The sequence below is a fragment of the Phaseolus vulgaris genome, chromosome 8, assembly GCF_000499845.2.
Source record: "Phaseolus vulgaris cultivar G19833 chromosome 8, P. vulgaris v2.0, whole genome shotgun sequence".
NCBI classification, from domain to species: Eukaryota; Viridiplantae; Streptophyta; class Magnoliopsida; order Fabales; family Fabaceae; genus Phaseolus; species Phaseolus vulgaris.
The window spans coordinates 8,772,581-8,792,796 of record NC_023752.2 but is presented as its reverse complement, the minus strand read 5'-3'; the positions used below and the strand labels follow the sequence as shown (position 1 = coordinate 8,792,796).

General features: G+C 32.9%; 1 protein-coding gene across 2 annotated transcripts in view; it reads left to right on the top strand.

The window, feature by feature from the left end:
* Positions 1-1,950: 1,950 nt before the first annotated feature.
* Positions 1,951-20,216, top strand: part of LOC137823902 (protein LURP-one-related 10-like) — a 56,344-nt gene continuing 38,078 nt past the window's right edge. The window contains exons 1-3 of one of the 2 annotated variants that reach the window (XM_068629227.1): positions 1,951-2,290; positions 8,373-8,603; positions 13,318-13,728. In XM_068629227.1, the coding sequence (XP_068485328.1) occupies positions 1,988-2,290; positions 8,373-8,603; positions 13,318-13,488 (705 nt within the window). In that variant the 5' untranslated portion in view covers positions 1,951-1,987 and the 3' untranslated portion in view covers positions 13,489-13,728. Of the gene's footprint in view, positions 2,291-8,372; positions 8,604-13,317; positions 13,729-20,216 lie in introns of those variants that run through there. The other variant, XM_068629226.1, reaches the window with a different exon arrangement.

Sequence of the window (20,216 nt, the reverse complement as noted above, 5' to 3'; positions counted from 1 at the left end):
AATTTGAAACAATAATCTAAAATTTTAACGGTGGATGTGGAAAACAAGAAAACGCGGAGAAGACTTGACTTCAGAGGTTATTTGTTTTTGGTCTACACTTCAACCACATACACTTTTGGTCCCTCTATTGGAGTACCATGAACTTGGTGTTTTCAGTCTCTCCAAACCAATTCGGTGACATAAAATCCAAGTATTTGATAAACTATATTCTTCAGACATATTAGGTGCAGGTTGGTACTGGGACATTCTTCTAATTTATTTTATTCTATTATTTACTAATAAAAAAACATATTAATATTGATAAATGATTAAAAAACATACCCACTAGTCATTAAAAACATATATAATTTGATAAAAAATAAATGTCAATTTTCGAATTGATCTGAGAATGAGAATTAAAGATGATGCTTATAAAAAAATTATTGTATTGTGTCGTAAGTCATTTTTTTGTTGAGGATAAGGAGCGGTTAGATCTTAGAGAACATCATTAAAATTTATTTGATTTAATTTTTTTTTTATAAAAGGATTAATACCAATGTTTTTAATCTATAATGCCTTTATTTACCGAAAAATTGTGACTGACAATTATTAAGCCGTCATCCTCGTTATTACATGAGGTTAATTATGTCATTAAAAATACATAACCGATAAGAAAGAATGAGAAAAAAAATAGAAAATGAAATTATTTAGATTGAGAAAAATTGAGTTGATTTATATATTAGTAACAAATGTGATTATGCAACTGAAAAGAAATAAAAATAATAATATTATATAAATAATTACTTTGGAACCTCGTTAATTTTTACCACGTCATTAAAAACTCATTTGCTATCCATATATTCTTTCTTCTAAAATTTTAGTATTCTGAAAAGTTTTTAATTGATGACTTCCTAAAGATCAACATATTCAACATAGGGATTTGCATATATATGTTCTATGTGTATGTTGTGTGAAAAACAGGAAGAATCTATTCAACATTTATTTTTTTGAATGTCTTAATGTTTTGCATATTTGAAGTTGGATTCAACAAATTTTTCTTAGTTCCCATTTCTCTAATATTGACTATCTTTTTTCTTTTATTAAGAGTGATAGTAGTGCTTTGTTAATTTGATTAAACTTACTATGATAACTTTTTCTATTTGAATGATATGACGTATGACATAAACATGGATATTTATATTGGATCTTAACATTAACATGTCTGACATAAAAATGAATGTTTACGTTGAATCTTACTACGTTTGATGTAAATATATTTGAAGTATTTACAAAAATATTACCACATTTTTTTAAAATTGTATATTTCGACATTTAATGTCAAAATGGTGAGTAATTGGCACATTTTGCACTACAAAAGACACTTTTTTTTAAAAAATTTATCATTATTTGACTCATGACAGGTAAATTCAAATGGTCATATTAAGGCGTTATTAAATCATATTGTTCATCAGTTGAAAAAACAAATGAAAAGTGAAATCTCATTATCTTATTCTCTGATCTACTATAATGTATTTTAGAAAAATATAAAAGAAAATGAAAAGAAAATAGTAAATGAGAGAAAGACAGAAAAAAAATTAGAGCGAAAACGAAAATATCTTGACGGAAGAGAAGAAAACTGACAATCAATTATATTAATTTTATAATTAATTACCAGAAATAGTTTTCTAACAAAGTCTTAAATCATAATAATAATTTTTGCAATTAATACTGATAGGTAAGGTAGCTGATGATAAGAAAAAACAAAACCTTGGTGCATGGTGGGTCCAGTAATGAAAGCTATTAAATGACTGAGTTGCATGGTATCGAGTTTGCGGAATGTTCATATCCGTGTTTTAACTATGGAGTCAACTAAAGTCTTCTTCTACTTCTAACTCTAATTCACTACCTACCATACGTCACGCACGTACTTGTTTCATAAAATTTAACCTATTTGACATTTCGCCTCAGTTTAAAGTTTGACTAAGTCCCGTGTTTAAGGCGTGTATCCATGGATACCATACATTGCAATAACAGCGTGAACATAAGTCAGTGGTTTCGTAGGTTGCTCCATCAATCATATACAGCTCAGAATACTGTGTCTCCCTCGCCAATGGAAAATCCATTCCAAGTTATCAACAGTTCCTACTGTGCTCCTTACACTATCAATCTTCAAATTAACACTGAGAAAGGTGCCACTTACGACGCAAATGGTCGCCTTCGTTTTTATATCAAACGTCCCCTTTTAACAGTTCACGACCGTCGTGTCTTGTATGATGATGCTGGAAAACCCATCCTCACTCTGTACAAGAAGGTTTGGCTACTCTGACCAATTATACTCCTTCACTTCCCACATCAAATTACTCGATTATAGCCTTATCGATTCTGTTACAATTTCAGATTTCCATTTTATCTTTGATATTAAATATCTGCTTAATTTTTTAGGTTGCTTATAATATTGATTAAAAGTTTGTTTACGATTCAGAAAAACATGTTTCTAATTATAAGTTAACGATGTTTCTTCTCTTGGTATGGTTATGATTATCTTTTGCTTTGCTCAACAAAGGGCTTCATAGTTTTACCATTTTTGGAGGTTTTTTTTTATTAGCACAAACAGTAAATAAATAGAGGTATTATACTTTAACTCTTATACAAAAACTACTGCACAAAAATAATCCTAATAAAAGCTCTTGCAATATCCATAAAGAAAAATTACAGAAGAAAAAATAAGGATCTTCCATCATTAATACCAAACATATTCAGCAAAATAACTTAAAAAGAAGAGATGTTTCTTATTCTCTTATGTGTATATTACATCACTTCATGTATAGGAAATATATAGGGGTTTCTCTCCCTCAAATTACAATCTAATTAGGTAGGATACTAATAATGAGATTCTATAATTATTAAATTAATTGCATATAATTGGGTACAATATCGTCAAATATTGCATTCAATAATTGCATATAATTTGATAATTATTATTTCCTTAATACTCCCCTCAAGTTGGTAGTGAAGATCAAGAACCCCAACTTGTGTCGTAGCGTCAAAAATCGTTCCTGGCCCAATGCCTTCGTAAAAATATCTGCGAGCTGATACTGTGTCGGCACATATGAAGGACTGATTATCCCAACTTGTAATTTTTCTCGCACAATGTGGCAGTCTATCTCAATGTGTTTTGTGCGTTCATGAAATACTGGTTTTGTTGCTATATGTAATGCCGCTTGATTGTCAAAGAAAAGTTAAGCTGGCAAGTTACATGGCACCTTTAAATCCTGCAACAGATATCGCAACCAAACTATCTCCAAACAAGTATTGGCCATTGCGCGGTATTTTGCTTCCGCTGATGATCTTGATACGTTTGTCTGTTTTTTTTTACTTCCATGAGATAATAGAGGAACCAAGAAAAATGCAATATCCAGATACTGATCTCTGAGTTGTCTGAAAACCTCCCCAGTCTGAGTCGCAATAAGCTGTCAATGTCAAATTGTTTTCGGATGGCAATAGCAATCCTTGTCCTGGTGATACTTTGATACTTTAGGACTCGAATTGCAGCATCCCAATGAGGTTTCTGTGGATCCTGTATATATTGACTTAGGGTCCGAACCGAAAATGCTATGTCAGGTCTAGTAATCGTGAGGTATATCAGTCGTCCCACGAGTCGCCTGTATTTGACTGGATCCTTTAATAACTCTCCATCGTCTGGTGTGAGTTTTAGGTATTGTTCCATTGGAAATTTGTCTGGACGAGCACCTGTGAGTCCCGTATCCTGCAAAATATCAAGTGCATATTTTCTTTGGGACATGTAAATACCAGCTTTGGAACGGGAAAATTCAATCCCTAGAAAATATTTTAGGTCTCCAAGATCTTTAATGCGAAATTGTTGTAATAAACAATCTTTAACACACTGAATTTCGGTCAAATCATTCCCTGTCAAAAGAATATCATCCACATAAATCAAAAGGGCAGTAAATGATGAGTTATTCTGTCTTGTGAATAGAGAGTAATCTGTCTTGGACTGTTGAAATCCTACAGATTTAATCACATGAGAAAATGTTGAAAACCATGTTCGAGATGCTTGTTTGAGACCATAAAGGGATTTTTTGTGTCGACATACAATGTTCTCCCCCTGTCGATGATGCCGGGTGGCAAGTCCATGTAAATAATTTCATGCAATGTGCCATGTAAGAAGGCATTTTACACATCTAGCTGGTGAGTAAACCAATTTATGGCTGCTGCAATGGTGAGGAGACACCTCAAAGTTGTTAATTTTGTTGTAGGTGAAAAAGTTTCAGAATAGTCGACACCTTCAATCTGAGTGTACCCCTTTGCGACAAGGCGCGCCTTATATCTGTCGATGCTACCATATGAGTTGTACTTTATTTTATAGACCCATTTGCATCCAATGGGTTTCTGCCCAGCGGGTAACGGTGTCAAGGTCCACGTTTGATTTAGCTGCAAGGCGGAAAGCTCTTCGTCCATTGCTTTTTGCCAATTTGGATCAAGGATAGCTTTAGCATAAGTGTGAGGTTCTTTGGTGGCTGTGATGTTAGCAAGATATGCACTATGTGTAGAAGAAAATCGTGAATTAGAAAGAAAATGATTCATAGGATACCTGGTTCCATTCGGTCGGTCTTGGGCAGTGGTCGAATGATTGGCTTGGGATCCCGTTACGTAGTCTTGAAGCCAGGAAGGTTGGGTTGATGTGCGACTGGATCGTCGAACAGGAAGGTCGGTTGGAGAAGGTTTGGTAATGGGTGCTAAACTTCTTGGCATGGGAGAAGAAGGTTGGTCTACTGGAGGTTCAGGTGTATTATGACGAGTAGGAGAAGAAGGTTGGTTTGATGGAGGTTCAGGTGCATTGTGACGAGTAGGAGAAGAGAGTTGGTTTGATGGAGGTTCAGGTGTATTGTGACAAGTAGGAGAAGAAGGTTGGTTTGATGGAGATTCAGGTGCATTGTAATGAGTAAGAGAAGAAGGTTGATCGAGTGAATGTTGGACAGGAGTGGGTAAGTCAATGTCAATAGTGGGCAAAATACCTTGTAATGGAGGTGAGGATTGTGTCTGTGACTGTTGGCGGAATGGGAAAACACTTTCATAGAAGATGACATCCCGACTTGTAAAAAAAGTGTCTACATCTATATCAAATAATTTGTATGTTTTTTTACTGTGAGGATAACTAATGAAGATGCATTGTCGAGCGCGCGGATCAAATTTTTGCTTAGGTGAAACAACAGTTGCGTAACAGAGGCAACCAAAAGTTTTTAGGTGAGAAAGTGAAGGTGGTTGATTATATAGTAGCTCAAAAGGTGATTTATTTTTTAGTAAAGGTGATGGCAAGCGATTAATGATATATGTGGCAGTTAAAACGCATTCTCCCCAAAATTCTAATGGTAAATTGGACTGAAATAGGAGGGCTCGTGCTGTGTTTAAAACATGTCTATGTTTGCGTTCTACTACTCCATTTTGTTGAGGAGTGTAAACGCAAGTGCGTTGACATTCAATACCTTTTTTAAGAAAAAAATCATACATTGAAATAAATTCCAATCCGTTGGCAACGCGGATGGTTTTAATAGATGCCTGAAATTAATTTTGTGCAAATGTAATGAATGACTCTAAGAGATGTTGGGTTTCAGATTTGTGATTCATAAGAAATAGCCAAGTACATCTAGTATAGTCATCGACTATAGTGAGAAAAAAACGTTTTCCAAAATGAGTTGGGGTTTTATGAGGACACCAAATGTCACAATGCAATAGATTAAATGGAGAATGAGATTTTATTGTGCTTAAAGGAAAGGGTAGCCTTGTCTGTTTAGCTTTGGGACAAATACTACAACGATTATGAATGGAAATGAGATTTTTACTGATAGGGATAGGTAGTAAGGAAGATACAAGTTGTAGACACGCCGGAGAAGGATGTCCAAGGCGCTTGTGCCATAAATCAGGATCGGTCGATATTTGAGATGTGTGGGCTTGGTTTGGAAGAGGGGACATGTAGTATAAGCCTGCGTGTTGTTTACCCGAGCCATCATCCTCCCCGTAGCCAAGTCCTGTAAAACGCAACCATGTGGAGTAAAAACGACACAACAATTTAGTGAACTGGTTATCTTACTAATGGACATGAGATTTAAATTAAAAGAAGGAACACAAAGAACATCTTTGAGAGTGATTTTGTCATTGAATTTAATTGTGTCTGTAGATGAGATGGGTGCAGTTGAGCCTGTGGGCAGATTAACATTTGAAATAAATGATGATGAAGTGTGTGTGAAAAATTGTGAATCAGATGCAATGTGATGGGTTGCTCCGCTATCCAAAATCCATGGTTTCGTAAAAGCAGAATTAGAAGAGGAGTTATGGGCAAGCAGATCTGCAGAGCTAACAAACGTGTCACTTTTACCGTTATTGTTGAGCGAGTAAATAACCTTTTCCAATTGCTGAATTTGCTCGGCACTGAAGCGTTGTACGAGGTTTCTATCGGACTCGTTACTAGTGACTTCTTTGCCATACATGATTTTTTATTTAGGGAATAAAAATGGAGAGGCTGTCAGGGCACCAAGATCGGTGCTCTGATACCATATAAGAAAATGATAAAAAAATGGTAAGAAGAAGAGATGTTTCTTATTCTCTTATGTGCATATTACATCACTTCATGTATAGGAAATATATAAGGGAGTTTCTCTCCCTCAAATTACAATCTGATTAGGTAGGATACTAATCATGAGATTCTATAATTATTAAATTAATTGCATATAATTGGGTACAATATCGTCAAATATTGCATACAATAATTACATATAATTTGATAATTATTATTTCCTTAATAGAGATCAATATTCACCAATATTCTCTTTCAACCTTGTAGAGCTAAGTAGCCCTTGAGTTGAACCATTAGAAAATTTTACAAACAAAAGCATTTACAAGATATGATTTCTCTTACCCAAGCTTAACACTTCTTCTTTATCAGTATCCAATGCTATTTCTACCATATATTCTGCAACATAATTCTGCATACTGGATAAGAGTAGGTCCAAAGAAATTGCACTAGTGTACCAAGCACTATCATCACACAACAGATTTTCTTCTTCGGTGCTATTCTTCATCATTTGCTTTGTATGTCACCCAATCTCCCCTACATCTAAGACCATCACTAACTCACTCATGCAGCAATATTATCCTTCACTCTGGTTGACTACATTCCTAAGAAGCCAACTATTCCTGTTGGGTGTAGCCTGAGTACCCGTACACCTTCCTTTTCCCCTGCAAAACATAAAAGAAGAACAACAACATTAATAGATTAACAGATTTTCAACCATAAGAGGGTTCAAAATCCAATCAGAAAAGGTATACATAAACTTTGGTACAAGGGTCTAGAAACTGTTCTTCTTTTAAAATGTGTTAACTTCTTAAATCTTCTAGGCTTCTCGGTCTCTACTTACGAGTTGGGTTTTCGGTTCACTCCTACCTTAACTTTAGGTTGGACTTATTTGTTTGGCAAGCTCACTTGGTTGGGTTGGATTAACTGGATCTCTCTGCTTCTCCTCTCGGTCTCCTTTCACGGATGGGTGTGTGTAATTGCAAGGCGCTCCGATGCCAAAGTCAGATTCAACTTTATATAATTATCAGATAAATTCACTCTACATACCTCTTAAATTGATGACCTATTTATAGTATTCTATTAAGATAATGTTATTATGGACTTTGCTACAATAATCAATTATAATTTATTTATTTATATTTTTTACTCTTCAACTTTTAGACTTAATCTTTCCAACATTTCGATTCACCTTTCATCCTATCAATTTCATGAGTCATTTGATATAACGGAATTAAATGATATTATTAGACAAGCACATACGTAAAAAAAGTAGGCTTGGACCATTGCAATTTTGAGAATCATATTGCATAAATCGTAACCAATGGCCTTACGTTAAGATAAAATCTTGGAATGTTGAAAGACATTTTGAAGGGGACGTGTTGAAATATAATATTTTTATTTTTCCATTAACAATAACTTTTTGTTCAGCTTTAATGATTACTTGCAATAGAGATAGACAAAAAAAAATGCAAGGTTACAAGTTAATGTGTTTTTTCCCGTAGCTCAATCATATATAACTACTTTTTACTTTGTCCGGTGAAAAGTCAATGTTGTATTATTGAAATATATCAAGTTGGCTTTTTTTTTTTTATTATTTCATAGTTGCGGTTTTCTTAATTTTTTCGTAACCTTAATTTCACGCATGGTTTTATAGTTTTTCCACTTCCTCTTAGGGCTGATTGCATAATTGGATTGTACTGTGTTCATGCATTTTTATACCCTATTCCTCGTTTCTAACAAATTCAACATTCCAACAAAATCACCTTAGTTACTAAACTATGGACGAATGTTCTTATAATAGATCATGACTATGCACCGACGATGCCAAGTTTTCAGGGGCCAAAGCAGTGATTCCTCCGAATTGCTGTTCTCGGTGAAGAAATCGGAAATTCTCCAGAGTGGAGTGATTAAATTAGATGTCTTCCTTGCAAACAACAAAAAAGAAAGTGTGCGTGACTTTAGGGTAAACATTTCAAGTGACAAAAGTTCATGCACTGTTTTTGCAGGTGAATCTCCTACGGTTGTTGCCACGGTATGTACTCTTACTATATAAATATTTTAATAGTAATGTTGGAGAGTTTCTACATTGGTATCAAATATTGTTACAAAAGAGGAAGAAGATAAAAACGAAATTGTATTATGATAATTATCAAAACAGAGGGAGTAACTAATATATAGCATATAGAAATACTCTAATAATATAATTGTAGATTAGTTATCACTAACGATTACATTATCACTGAAAATTGCATTATCATTCCTCAGTAAAGTTATGGTTGATCTTTGAAAGACCAGAAGTTTATCACGAAACTTAGTAAATGAGAGAGATGTTTGGTAAGAATGTCAACCATTTAAAACCTTTTTGGAAGGTGAATTAGCCTAATAAGTTTTTTGTTGGATATGATCACGAATAAAATGAAAATCCAACTCAAAGTGTTTTGGTTGAGAATGAAAAATTAGATTAGTTGCTAGGAGACAACACTTAGATTATCTGATTATATGTTTGGAACATGATCAATAATGCACAATTCACGTCACAAGGAGACAATTCAAGTAATATCAGTTAGAGTTGCAGATGCTATGATATTCAACCTTTGTGGTACTTTTGGGCACAACACATTCTTTATGAGATCATCATGAAACCACATTTTTGCCAAGATATAAGATATTACAGTATACTATTGTTGATTTTCAATCACCAAGATCACAATCCCATTCCCATTTAGCATTAGTAAACCCAATGGTTGAGAAATTATTGGAAGGTTGAATAACGAGAACATAATAAATTGTTCGAGCTAGATAACATAGAACATGTTTAAGGGCTTTCTAAAGATGTTATTGAGGTTGGTACATATATTGAGACTTTATTAATATAAGAAGTTAATTTTGAACTTATAATAGTAACATATTGCAGAAGGAAAGATTTTAGCCATCTTGAATGAGGTGTAGAGATGTTATCATTGGAGTAGGTTGAGGCTAAGGTTCATACATGTTCACTCTACAAAGAAGTTGTTCAATGTATTTGGTTTGAAAAAGATGAATAGTGGTCTCCTTTGTTTTGTAAGTGGTATCAATTGTTCCATGGAAGAGGCTAGATGGGTCAGGTTATAATGGAATTGTGGTGTTTAAATTGTTATGCTCTTAAGTAGAAAGTGTTGCACCATGACTATCAGTTATAACTTTTGACATAGTGGTAAACGCTTAATCCAACAATTGGTATCTAAACTAAGGTCACGAGTTTAATTCACAGTGAGGCAACTGTTTAAGGGGAGATTGTTGAAAGTTGCACAATTGTCCTGTGGCGCGGGTCAAATGGGCCAAGTCACAATCAAAGGGTTTGATTCCTATTAGGAAAATTGTTGAAGGGGATATTGTTGCAGGTGACATCAATTATTCTATGACGGAGGCTAGATGGGTTAGGTTAAGCAGAAAAAGTTATAACTTTTGGCCATGTGGCAAGCATTTAATCCAACATCCTTATTCCAACAAAATAAAGTAAAGGACTAAGATCTTCAAAAGCAAATCGGGTATGCAGAAAAGTAATAAGAGATGATATTGCAATAGAACAATTGTCAATTATAATGATATCATCAACATAAGTAGAGTTGAAACATAATTGAACCTCGTGAATAAGGAAAAGTCACTCTTTATAGCAAAAAAACCCATCAGGATAAGAGTGTGGCTAAGTTTATAAAATAACGCCCAGTTGGTGTTTTTTTAAGATCATAAATGGTCTTGCTCAACTTACAAACTTGTTGTGTATTTGATGAGATAAATCCTAGTGGTTGTTGCATGTATACAATTTCCTTTAAATCACCATGGAAAAAATCATTATTGATATCAACTTGGTAGATAGATCATTTGCAAGACATTGCAGGAGCAAGGATGATCCAAATAGTGATTGGTTTAACAATTGGATTGAATGTGTTAGAGTAATCAATACCAGGTGTTTGATGGAATTCCTTAAAAACCAAGTGTGCCTTGTGTCTTTGGAAGTTGCCATATGCATTGAACTTGGTTTTGTATACCCATTTACAGTTAATAAAATTTGAATCATATGAGAGGTTAGTGAGAGTCCAAGTTTTTTTTTTCATAAGAGAATTGTGTTCTAATTACATTACTTTAAACTAGTTAGGATCAACTATTGTATTACAAAGTGGACTTTAAGCCTAACTCAACCCCATAAAACCGGCTCATAAGGTTGAGGTTTGCACCCACTTATATACTATGAAAGGCCCTTATCTCTAGTCGATGTGGGATCTCCAACACACCCCCCTCACGCCGAGAGTGATAGATAGAAGCTCGTGCGTGGGACTATATATTTTTGGGTGGTCCGATAGCGAATGGCACGATAGGCCCAACACAAATACTCGCTAGGATAGGCTCGAAATGGCTCTGATACCATATTACAAAGTGGACTTTAAGCCTAACTCAACCCCATAAAACCGGCTCATAAGGTTGAGGTTTGCACCCACTTATATACTATGAAAGGCCCTTATCTCTAGTCGATGTGGGATCTCCAACATATTGCTTATTTAAAAGTTGCAGGTTCAATGTAGTTATCAGAAACAGAAACATTGTAAGGTTTGGGTTTGAACATAAATGATTTGGCATGAGTTACCATTGGATGCACGTTGTGAGAAGGTGATGAGGAGGTTGTAGCGTCAAAAGTAGTTGTTGGAGTAGTTACAGGTAGATTAGACAAAGCAACGAAATTAGGAATAGGTGAAGACAAGGATTGAGTTGTAACGGGAATATCTGGGGTCTTATCAAGTGTGGCAAAAACAACTTTAAACATAGTTAAGGGAAAAGGAGTTGAGGAAAGCATAGGCGAATTTGAATTGTGTTGTAGAAAAAACTTAGCATTGGTGGAAAAAGGGGAAGCATTTTCATTAAAGACCATGTGTCTAAAAATGTAGGTACATCCACCTTTGGGAAAGGCAAACATATCTTTTATAGTGATTACTATATCCAAGAAATAACTAAAGAGAGAATTCGAAATCAAGTTTGTTCTTATTATAGTGGTGTAAGAAAAGGTAGCAAGCACAACCAAAAGTCCCTAAACTAGCATAATTCAATTGTTTTTTAAAGAACACATGATTAGGAGATTTATTATTAAGAACAACGGTGGATAAAGTGTTTATTATATTAACAACAACATTAAAGCCTTTTCCCAAAATTTTCGTGGCATAGATGCACTAGCCAAAAGAGTCAAACCAGTTTCAGTGATATGTCTATGTTGACGTTCAATATATCCATTTTATTCATGTGTATGAGGACACATTAATTGATGTTTTATGGCATTTATGTTAACAAATGATGCAAGACTATTAAATTCCTTGCATTATCCGTTTGAATTGATTTCAACTTATATCTAGTTTGTGTTTCATAAAAAAAAAAACTAAACTGAGTATAGACAATAGAGATTTGAGATTTTATATGCAACAAATATATCCAAGTGAATTGGGAAAAAGCATCCAAGAAAGTCACATATCTAGCACCAATATTAGAAGTAATCGGGGATGGATCTCATATATCAATGAACAATAATTCAAGAGTAGTAGTATAAGTAGTATTAGATTTAGAGAATGGCATGTTCCACTATCCGGATACCACAAGGGATCATTAACATTGGAAGGAGTTCTAAGAATTGATGAAAAAAACTCTATTTTGTTGTTTATGTTGAAAAATTTTAAAGAACCTGCTGGATGAAGAGTTGCGAGATTGAAAATGATTATTTTTCTAATATGAACCACCAAATATTGATTTGCTCAGTTGGTTTTCATTAGATGGACCAAAGTGTGGATAACATATCTATGTTTGGTAAACCTTTGTTTTTGAGATAACAATAAAGCTTTTACTTCTTCAACTATGTAAGGATCAAGATGGGACATGATTGAAGTAACAAAACTATCATAATTTTTAGGTAATCTATCAAGAATAGCTTCAAGATGATCTTCATTGGAAAGAGTTGCTCCAATAGTAACAAGAGTGTCAACACACTTTTTGATGTTTAACAAATACGCCATAAAGGTTCTATCTTTCTTTTGTGAACTCAATTCAATATTGAGTTTCTTAATTCTTTCTTTATTCTAAGACGCATAATACACCCTTAACTTGGACCTTATTTTGAAGGAAGAATTTAGATCAACCATCTTTGTAAGAATGAGCGTAAACATTGAAGCAAGGAATCATGCAACAAGAATGTGACCTTGTTGTTTGTATTGAAGAAATTTTGGATTTACAATGTTGTTCACGACATCTTCTATATGTATTTGAAAGGAGGATTAGGATTATCCAAGATTTGTGTGAGCTTGGGGACCCTTGATAGTCGTAAGAACTTGTTGTCATATAAGAAAATTGTCATCATCCAACTTGAAATATATAGGAGGCTAAAAAGTATGAGGCTGAAAGGAGGACGAAATAGAAAAATTTATACAATGCATGATAGAAGAAAAAGAATAAAATTCATGGCCAGATCTTAATAAGCTCTAGATACCATATTACAAAAGATGAATAAGATAAAAAATAGAGTTGTATTATGATGATCCTCTAAACAAAGAGAAGAACAAATATGTAAGCTTAAAAACTCTACTCATATAAGAGTATATTAGTTATCACTAATAGTTACATTATCGGATATAGAAACATATTTTTATGTTTGTGAACCTTTTAATCAATATAGAAACAATGTTTGTATATTAGTGATACAATAAGGAACATATATAGTTTGTGTTTCTTTGTAGATGAAGAATAATGATGGCTTCAATGTCTTGGTGAATCCCTATGTGGACTACGCATTCATAGTGACACTACTTATGATTATTAATGACATTAAATTCTACTACAACGAAGTGTTGAATTTGACAACCAAAATAACGCCATTGTTAGTGAGCAGTATTATAGGAGCTCCTTAATAATTTTACTTGGATCGCGGACCGAATTAAAAGTAAACATTAATTGTAACATTGGCTTTGATTTTCGACCATTTTCATATTAATGTGTATTTCCACTTAATTGTAATTTAATATGTTTTTAATTTTATAATTTAATGTATTTTTACTTGATTGGATATTGACCATGATTATTTGTAATTACTTTTATTTTGTACACATGTGTACTTATATTGTCAAAAATTTATCAAAATATTAAATTTTGTTTATACGTGAATTATGATAGTATAGATTTTTTTTCTTGTTCATATTTTTTTTAAGTTAGATTAGAGATTTAGTATAGAATTTTTAGTTAAAATGTCTACTTTTTATGTATTTCAGGTTTTGGTTTGATGCCAAACCCAGTGTAATTTAAAAAAAATCCAAAAATTTACATAAAATCTTATAATATCCGACATAAATTTTGTACAATTTTTTTTTCTATTATAAATACACGTTTATTGTGCTGTGCCTTGACATAATGGAGATCGGGTCCAACGTAAATTTACATCCATTAACGTACATAAATTTTTATCTTAAATAATATATAAAAAATCTCTTTTACATTAATAAATTTTTTTTTGATAAAAATATAAAGAATGATGCATATATGTGTGATTGAATGCAGTCACATAAAGTCATGAGTAAAGCACATCTCTTCATTTAAGCGCAAGTGCAACTTAATTCATGCTTTAGTGCTTAATTAATCTGTGTTTTGACATCAGTTAAGCACAACTTAACCCCTGCTTTAAGTTTACTGTTGCATGTGCTTAAAGATATTAAAATTTACCAACTTTTCAAAGTAGCGGAAATTAAAAATATTTAACCTTTTAATCGTTGTTAACCTAATCACAAGCATATTTACATCTATTCGTCCCTCACCTTCTTGTATAATTCCTATCCCACTCATTTTTTAACATACCTTTCTTTTCTACTTTCTCCACTTATAATTTCTTCAGATTCTTTGGCATTCATCATGTGATCTTTTGTTATCATCATTCCTGCACTTCACTTTTATATTTTCTTTTCTTGTCTCCTTTTTTATTTATGTTTTTGCTTGCTATTTTACATTTGTTCTCTCAATAACAAATATTTACTATAGCAATAAATGTAATTTTCATCTGTATAGTTATAGTTATTGAGGGTAGCTTTGAAAGATATGGTGAGCTCGTGTTTTTCAAATTTGTTTTAAGTGTGAAGAATCATGCGCTTAAAGCGATAACTTCTTATATTAGAATAAGTATGTTTAAATAAGTATGTTTAAGTGAAAGCACTTAAGTGTCTTAATTCACTTAAATGATTGCCTCTTAAATGTATGTTGAATTTAACTTAAGCCGTAAAAAAGATGGAGTATAAATTGTTTATGAAAGATTTTCGCAAGTATCGAAGGTAGATTGAAAACCAATCATTTCAGCCAATTAGAAAACTGTTCTTAGTTTGATTACAGAAAATCAACCGTTGTTTTTTTAAACAATTGGTTGTTTATACTAGCAATTTATAAAATCAAAGCTAAAGTAGTTTTAAAAAGAGTAAGGATAACAAAATGTTTATACTCGTTCACTCTTTACCAAGAACTACATCCAATACTAAAAAAACACTAAGAATTCACTGAGTAATCAAACCCTAATTACAAACAACACACCAAAATGGTGATCTTGAACCCTTCAAGAACACACACCACCTTTGGCAAACAACACACAATTTTCAGAACAACCTCTGAAAGTGCACAACACCAAGTCAAACAGAATTACAGTGATCAAGAAATAAAGGAATAGAATACACATAGGTACAATCAAAGATTAAAGTACAGAGAATACATGAATATCCTATTCCACACTTGAGAATGATCCAAAACACTTTGAAATCTTGAAAAATTAGTTTTGATTAAACTCTCTTACTTAGTTAATGACCAGGAGCGTAAAACAACTTATTTAAACTCCAATCAGATGGTCAAAGCATTTAATTCAAGAACCAAAAGCAATTTTAATCATTTAAAACAAATTTCCACAACTTAACAAAATTTTGTTAAGGTTTTCAGAAAATCAATCTATTGAAATCACGAATCAAACGATTGGCTTGATAGCAAATTCAAACAAAGTCAAGCTTTCCAAAACCTTTTCAAAATCTACTAAGTGTAAAACAACCAGTTGAATCGACATTTCAACATGTTGAATTTTCAATTTCTTTAGAAAACATATCTTTTTTCAAAAGGATTAAGATTCATTTAACCTTGGATCACCACAAGGAGTGAATTAACAAATTCAACTACTTTTAGACACACACAACCAACAACAAGGATCTTCATGCATTCCACTTGGATTTGAAGACATTAAAGCACCTCGTTGAACATTAAGTAAATACTAACTTTCTTGATTGATGTCCTTTAGACCCTATTTTTTTTTATCATTTAAATGATTGACACTTTAAACAATTTCGTCTTCGCTTAAGTGCTTCTTATTTTTTAAAAACTAACACTAATATTTTTTTACATAAAATGATGCATTGACTTTCTAATACTATTATTTTTTTTAATAGATGACTAGAACAATGATTATGAGAAAAGTTGATGTGAGTTAATTTTAGAATTGTACATTTTTATGTGTTTCATTTTGTTTATGGTTTTTTATTTTAAGTCGAATATGGTGAGAAACTCAAAGAAGATTCCCACTGGACAAGAACTTAACCACGTGATTAAGTAAGTGTAAAGGTTCACTTCTAGAGGACAAAGAGAAAACACAATTATATGGTGTTGATGATGAATGTGGTGCAAAATTAAAGAGCATATAAGGGAAAGAAAGAAGATGGAAACTGAATAGCAAAAGATGAACACAAGAACATAAAGGAAAAGAAAAATAAAAAGATGAAAGGAAAGAGAAGCTTAGGATGATGAAGGTGTGGTCACGCCACTTGGAGGGGGAGGAGACTCCAAGATGAGTGGTGAAGAGCCGCCACTTGAAGTGTAGAGCACTCAAGATAAGACCCAAATTCTAGGAGACTCAACTCACTAAACACTCTGGCAAATTTTATTTTCTATTCAAAATTCAATGTGTTCTTTACAAGAGGGGAGACACCCTATTTATAGAGATAAGTGCCTTGAAGAGGAAGAGAGGAACGGTAGGGGTATAAATGACTACAAGCATCTAGAAACTAGGTCAAATGTGAGCACATGGGGAGTCTTCTAGAATCTAGGTCAAAGGTGAGCACATGGGTGGCACATGGATGTGTTTCTAGAGGCTAGGTTAAGGTGGGCTTTGGCACAAGCCCAATTTATACTAAGTACACCCTACTCTAGCTTATTTTTCTATTTGAACCCCTAGAAAGAGCCAAAATTATTTACATAAACTTGTCTTGTAAAACGACAAGAAGAAACAACATTTGATGCTCTGGTCTATGTCCAGTTTTTCTTCTGCTGAGGTCCTTCTGATGTTTGGTACGGTCTTGTCTTGGATGTTGAGATGACTAACCTAATTGTGAAATTTTCGTGGTGTCCTTAGTCATCTGCTTATTGAATTGGGTTGTATCAAGAGTGATTGACTCCAACAATGTTACTAAAAGGCAATGGATTCTTTTGAGAGGGATCTCTTATTCTAGTGCTGACAATCGAAATAATGAATAACTTCTTTATGATGGGGATATCTTCTACCCTCCACTTCTTGAGTATCATTTAAAGCAAATATGTAGAAGAAACTCATATCAAAGATGGGTGAGAGTTCAGTAAGGTAAATATGAGTGGTTTGTCTTAAAATTAAAGAGCGGAAGATTGAATAAGTTGGTACAACTCAACACACTTTCAACGAGAGCATAATGAGAGAATTCTATGTGAATTCCTACCATGAGAGAGCAATAAGGAGGATGGGAAGTTCGAGCCACACCACTCCACACCCTCCAAGATGCCTATCGAAATATGATGAGTGGATCATGCATCCTCATCCCATTCATACATCGGGGGTGGACTTTGTGTGAGGGGTTGTGATTTTCGATAGGAAAACATTTTGTTAACACCCTCTGTCAAGTTACACACTCTTAACATTTAGTAATTTATAGAGTTTTAAGTTAAAATATAGTTTGAAGTTAAATGTTGTTGTCACTACAAGAAAAAAAGGATTTTAACGGAGGTTATTTAGTGGAGGTTAATATAACCCTAGGATGTGATTTAATTAACGAAGGTTTTTTAACCTTCATTAAGTTACAAAGGTTGGTCTAAAACACCAACAAAATAACGAAGGTTTTTTTTGTTAGAATTAATGGCCTAAACAAGAGGGGGGTGAATTGTTTGTCAAAAGATTTTTGAAAAGATTGGATAAGAATGAAGTTTTAACAACAATCACAGAAGAGTAATCAAGGAAGCCAATCAAACAAGGTAATTGAAACTGTTTGCAGAATATCAATCGGTTGAAACTTCGTTTTAATCGGTTTTTTATGACAGCATCAATACAAAATAAAATCAAACAGTTTATAAGGAGTGAGAGAGAGAGAGAGAGAGAGAGAGAGAGAGAGAGAGAGAAAGAGATTACACAACCAATTTATATTGGTTCACTCAACCCTGTGCTACATCCAATCCCCATAACAACCACTGGGTTTCCTTTATTAATCAATCTCAGATAACACAAACTCAAAGCCACAAAGAGGTGTTCTTGAAACCACAAGAGCACTCACCCTCTTTGCCTTTCACACAACCTTAGTCAGAACACCCTCTGACCTTACAGGTTTACACACCTTTTACAAGTTTATAAAAGAAAAAATACAAGAATCAGAAAGGAACAGATTACACCTGGTGATTCAGGAATCACAGAGCTCCTAAGATCAGATCTTGAACCAATGCTCAACTACTTAGCAATCTTGCAAAAATTTGATTAGAATCTCTTCTAAAAAACAATTTCAATCTCACTTTCTTGTTGTTTTTGAAATCCAAAGAGAAACCATATTGATAGCTCTTAAAACTAGCTGTTCTAGGCAGTCAATCATGAGCCAAAACAGTTTTAATCCAACTGAAAACAGATTCAACAGGTTTTTGAAAAAGATGTTATGAAACGTGACAATCAACCGGTTGAAATGTCGTTTTAACCGGTTGAATTGGTTATGACAGTTAGTCAACCAAGTCAAAAACAGTATTGAAAACCTTCAATCAGGCTAAGTGTAAAACAACTGATTATATCGTGATTTCAACCGGTTGTTTTTCTCTTTGCTTAGAAAAACATTTTTCTCTTTTAACATAGATTGATTTAGCTTTGTGCATAGGACAAGAATGATCTGTACAAGAATTCTAAACACCCTAGAACTAAGCTCCAACCAAAACACCAAAGCATCAACCCTTCACTCAGATTTGATTTGGATCATCAAAGCTTCCATGTTTTACATTTTTAACCTTCATTAAATTTCAAAGGTTTATTTTAAAATCTCAACAAAATAACGAATTTTTTTTTAACCTTCATTAAATTCAAAAGGTTTATTTTAAAACCTCAGCAATATAACAGAGGTTTTTTAACCTTGGTTAAATTTCAAAGGTTTATTATAAAATCTCAACAAAATAACGGAGGTTTTTTTAACCTTCATTAAATTTCAAAGGTTTATTCTAAAACCTCGGCAAAATAACAGAGGATTTTTTTAACTTTCAGTAAGTTTCAAAGGTTTATTCTACAACCTCAGTAAATTAAAGTCCTTTTAACCTTTGTTAAGTTTCAAAGGTTTATTCTAAAATCCCAACAAAATAACAGAGTTTTTTTAACCTTCGTTAAATTTCAAAGATTTATTATAGAACCTCAATAAAACACTCCATATTTTTCAAACTTGAATAAATAAATATAATTAAATCTATTTATAAATAAATAATTAAAACTACATAGTTTAAATATATTTTATATACTTTATAACTAAATTCTCTAAAATTTTGAAAGTGTAACTTTCCATTACAAATAAGTTTTCTCAAGTTTCAAAAATTTATTTTAAAAAATCTACAAAAAAACCTTGGATAATAAGTATTTCAACAACTAATCTTGGATAATAAGTATTTTAACAATATTTGCATATATCTTATGATTGATTATTTGGTTTATATAATTCCTAGTTTTTTTTTGTTACGAGCTCATACTTCAAAAAATCTGACTTATTTTGTTTTAACTTTTGATGTACGTATATTTTATGTGCAATTTTAGTTTTAGTTATAATTGTTAATATTTAATTCTCATAATTTTGAAATATTTTAAATTAAGGCCTTTATTTTAAAATACATCTAATAATTAATTCACTGTAAAAGTGAGAAGTAATAAAGTTAATTTCTTCTTGCAATATGTTCTTGCAATTGTTAGTCAAGAACACACATGGTTTTGAAGCCCACATTTGATAGATAATGCAATTCTTTAGGATATATAAAACAGTGATAAACATCAGTTGTTGCTGTGTTAGATAATAGTGGCTTGTGATCCAAGTTGGGGAAGAACAATATTGGAGTTCGAAGAAGACAATGCCTTATTTAATGTTTCTTCTCCTTAGACATAAGTGTGGCTGAATTGTGATTCCTTACTAGGACTGTCGTTGGCGGCCATTGAGCATGTGCTGGAGAGCAGTGTATCTAAAGTGGAAGAGAGAAGTCCGGAGAATTGTTAAAGATGATGGAAAATGAGGTTGAAGGTTATATCAAATGGCAAGTCATTTTACGAAAATTTTGAAACTAATGATATTTTACGAAGGTTTTGAAAACTCATGATATTTTACGG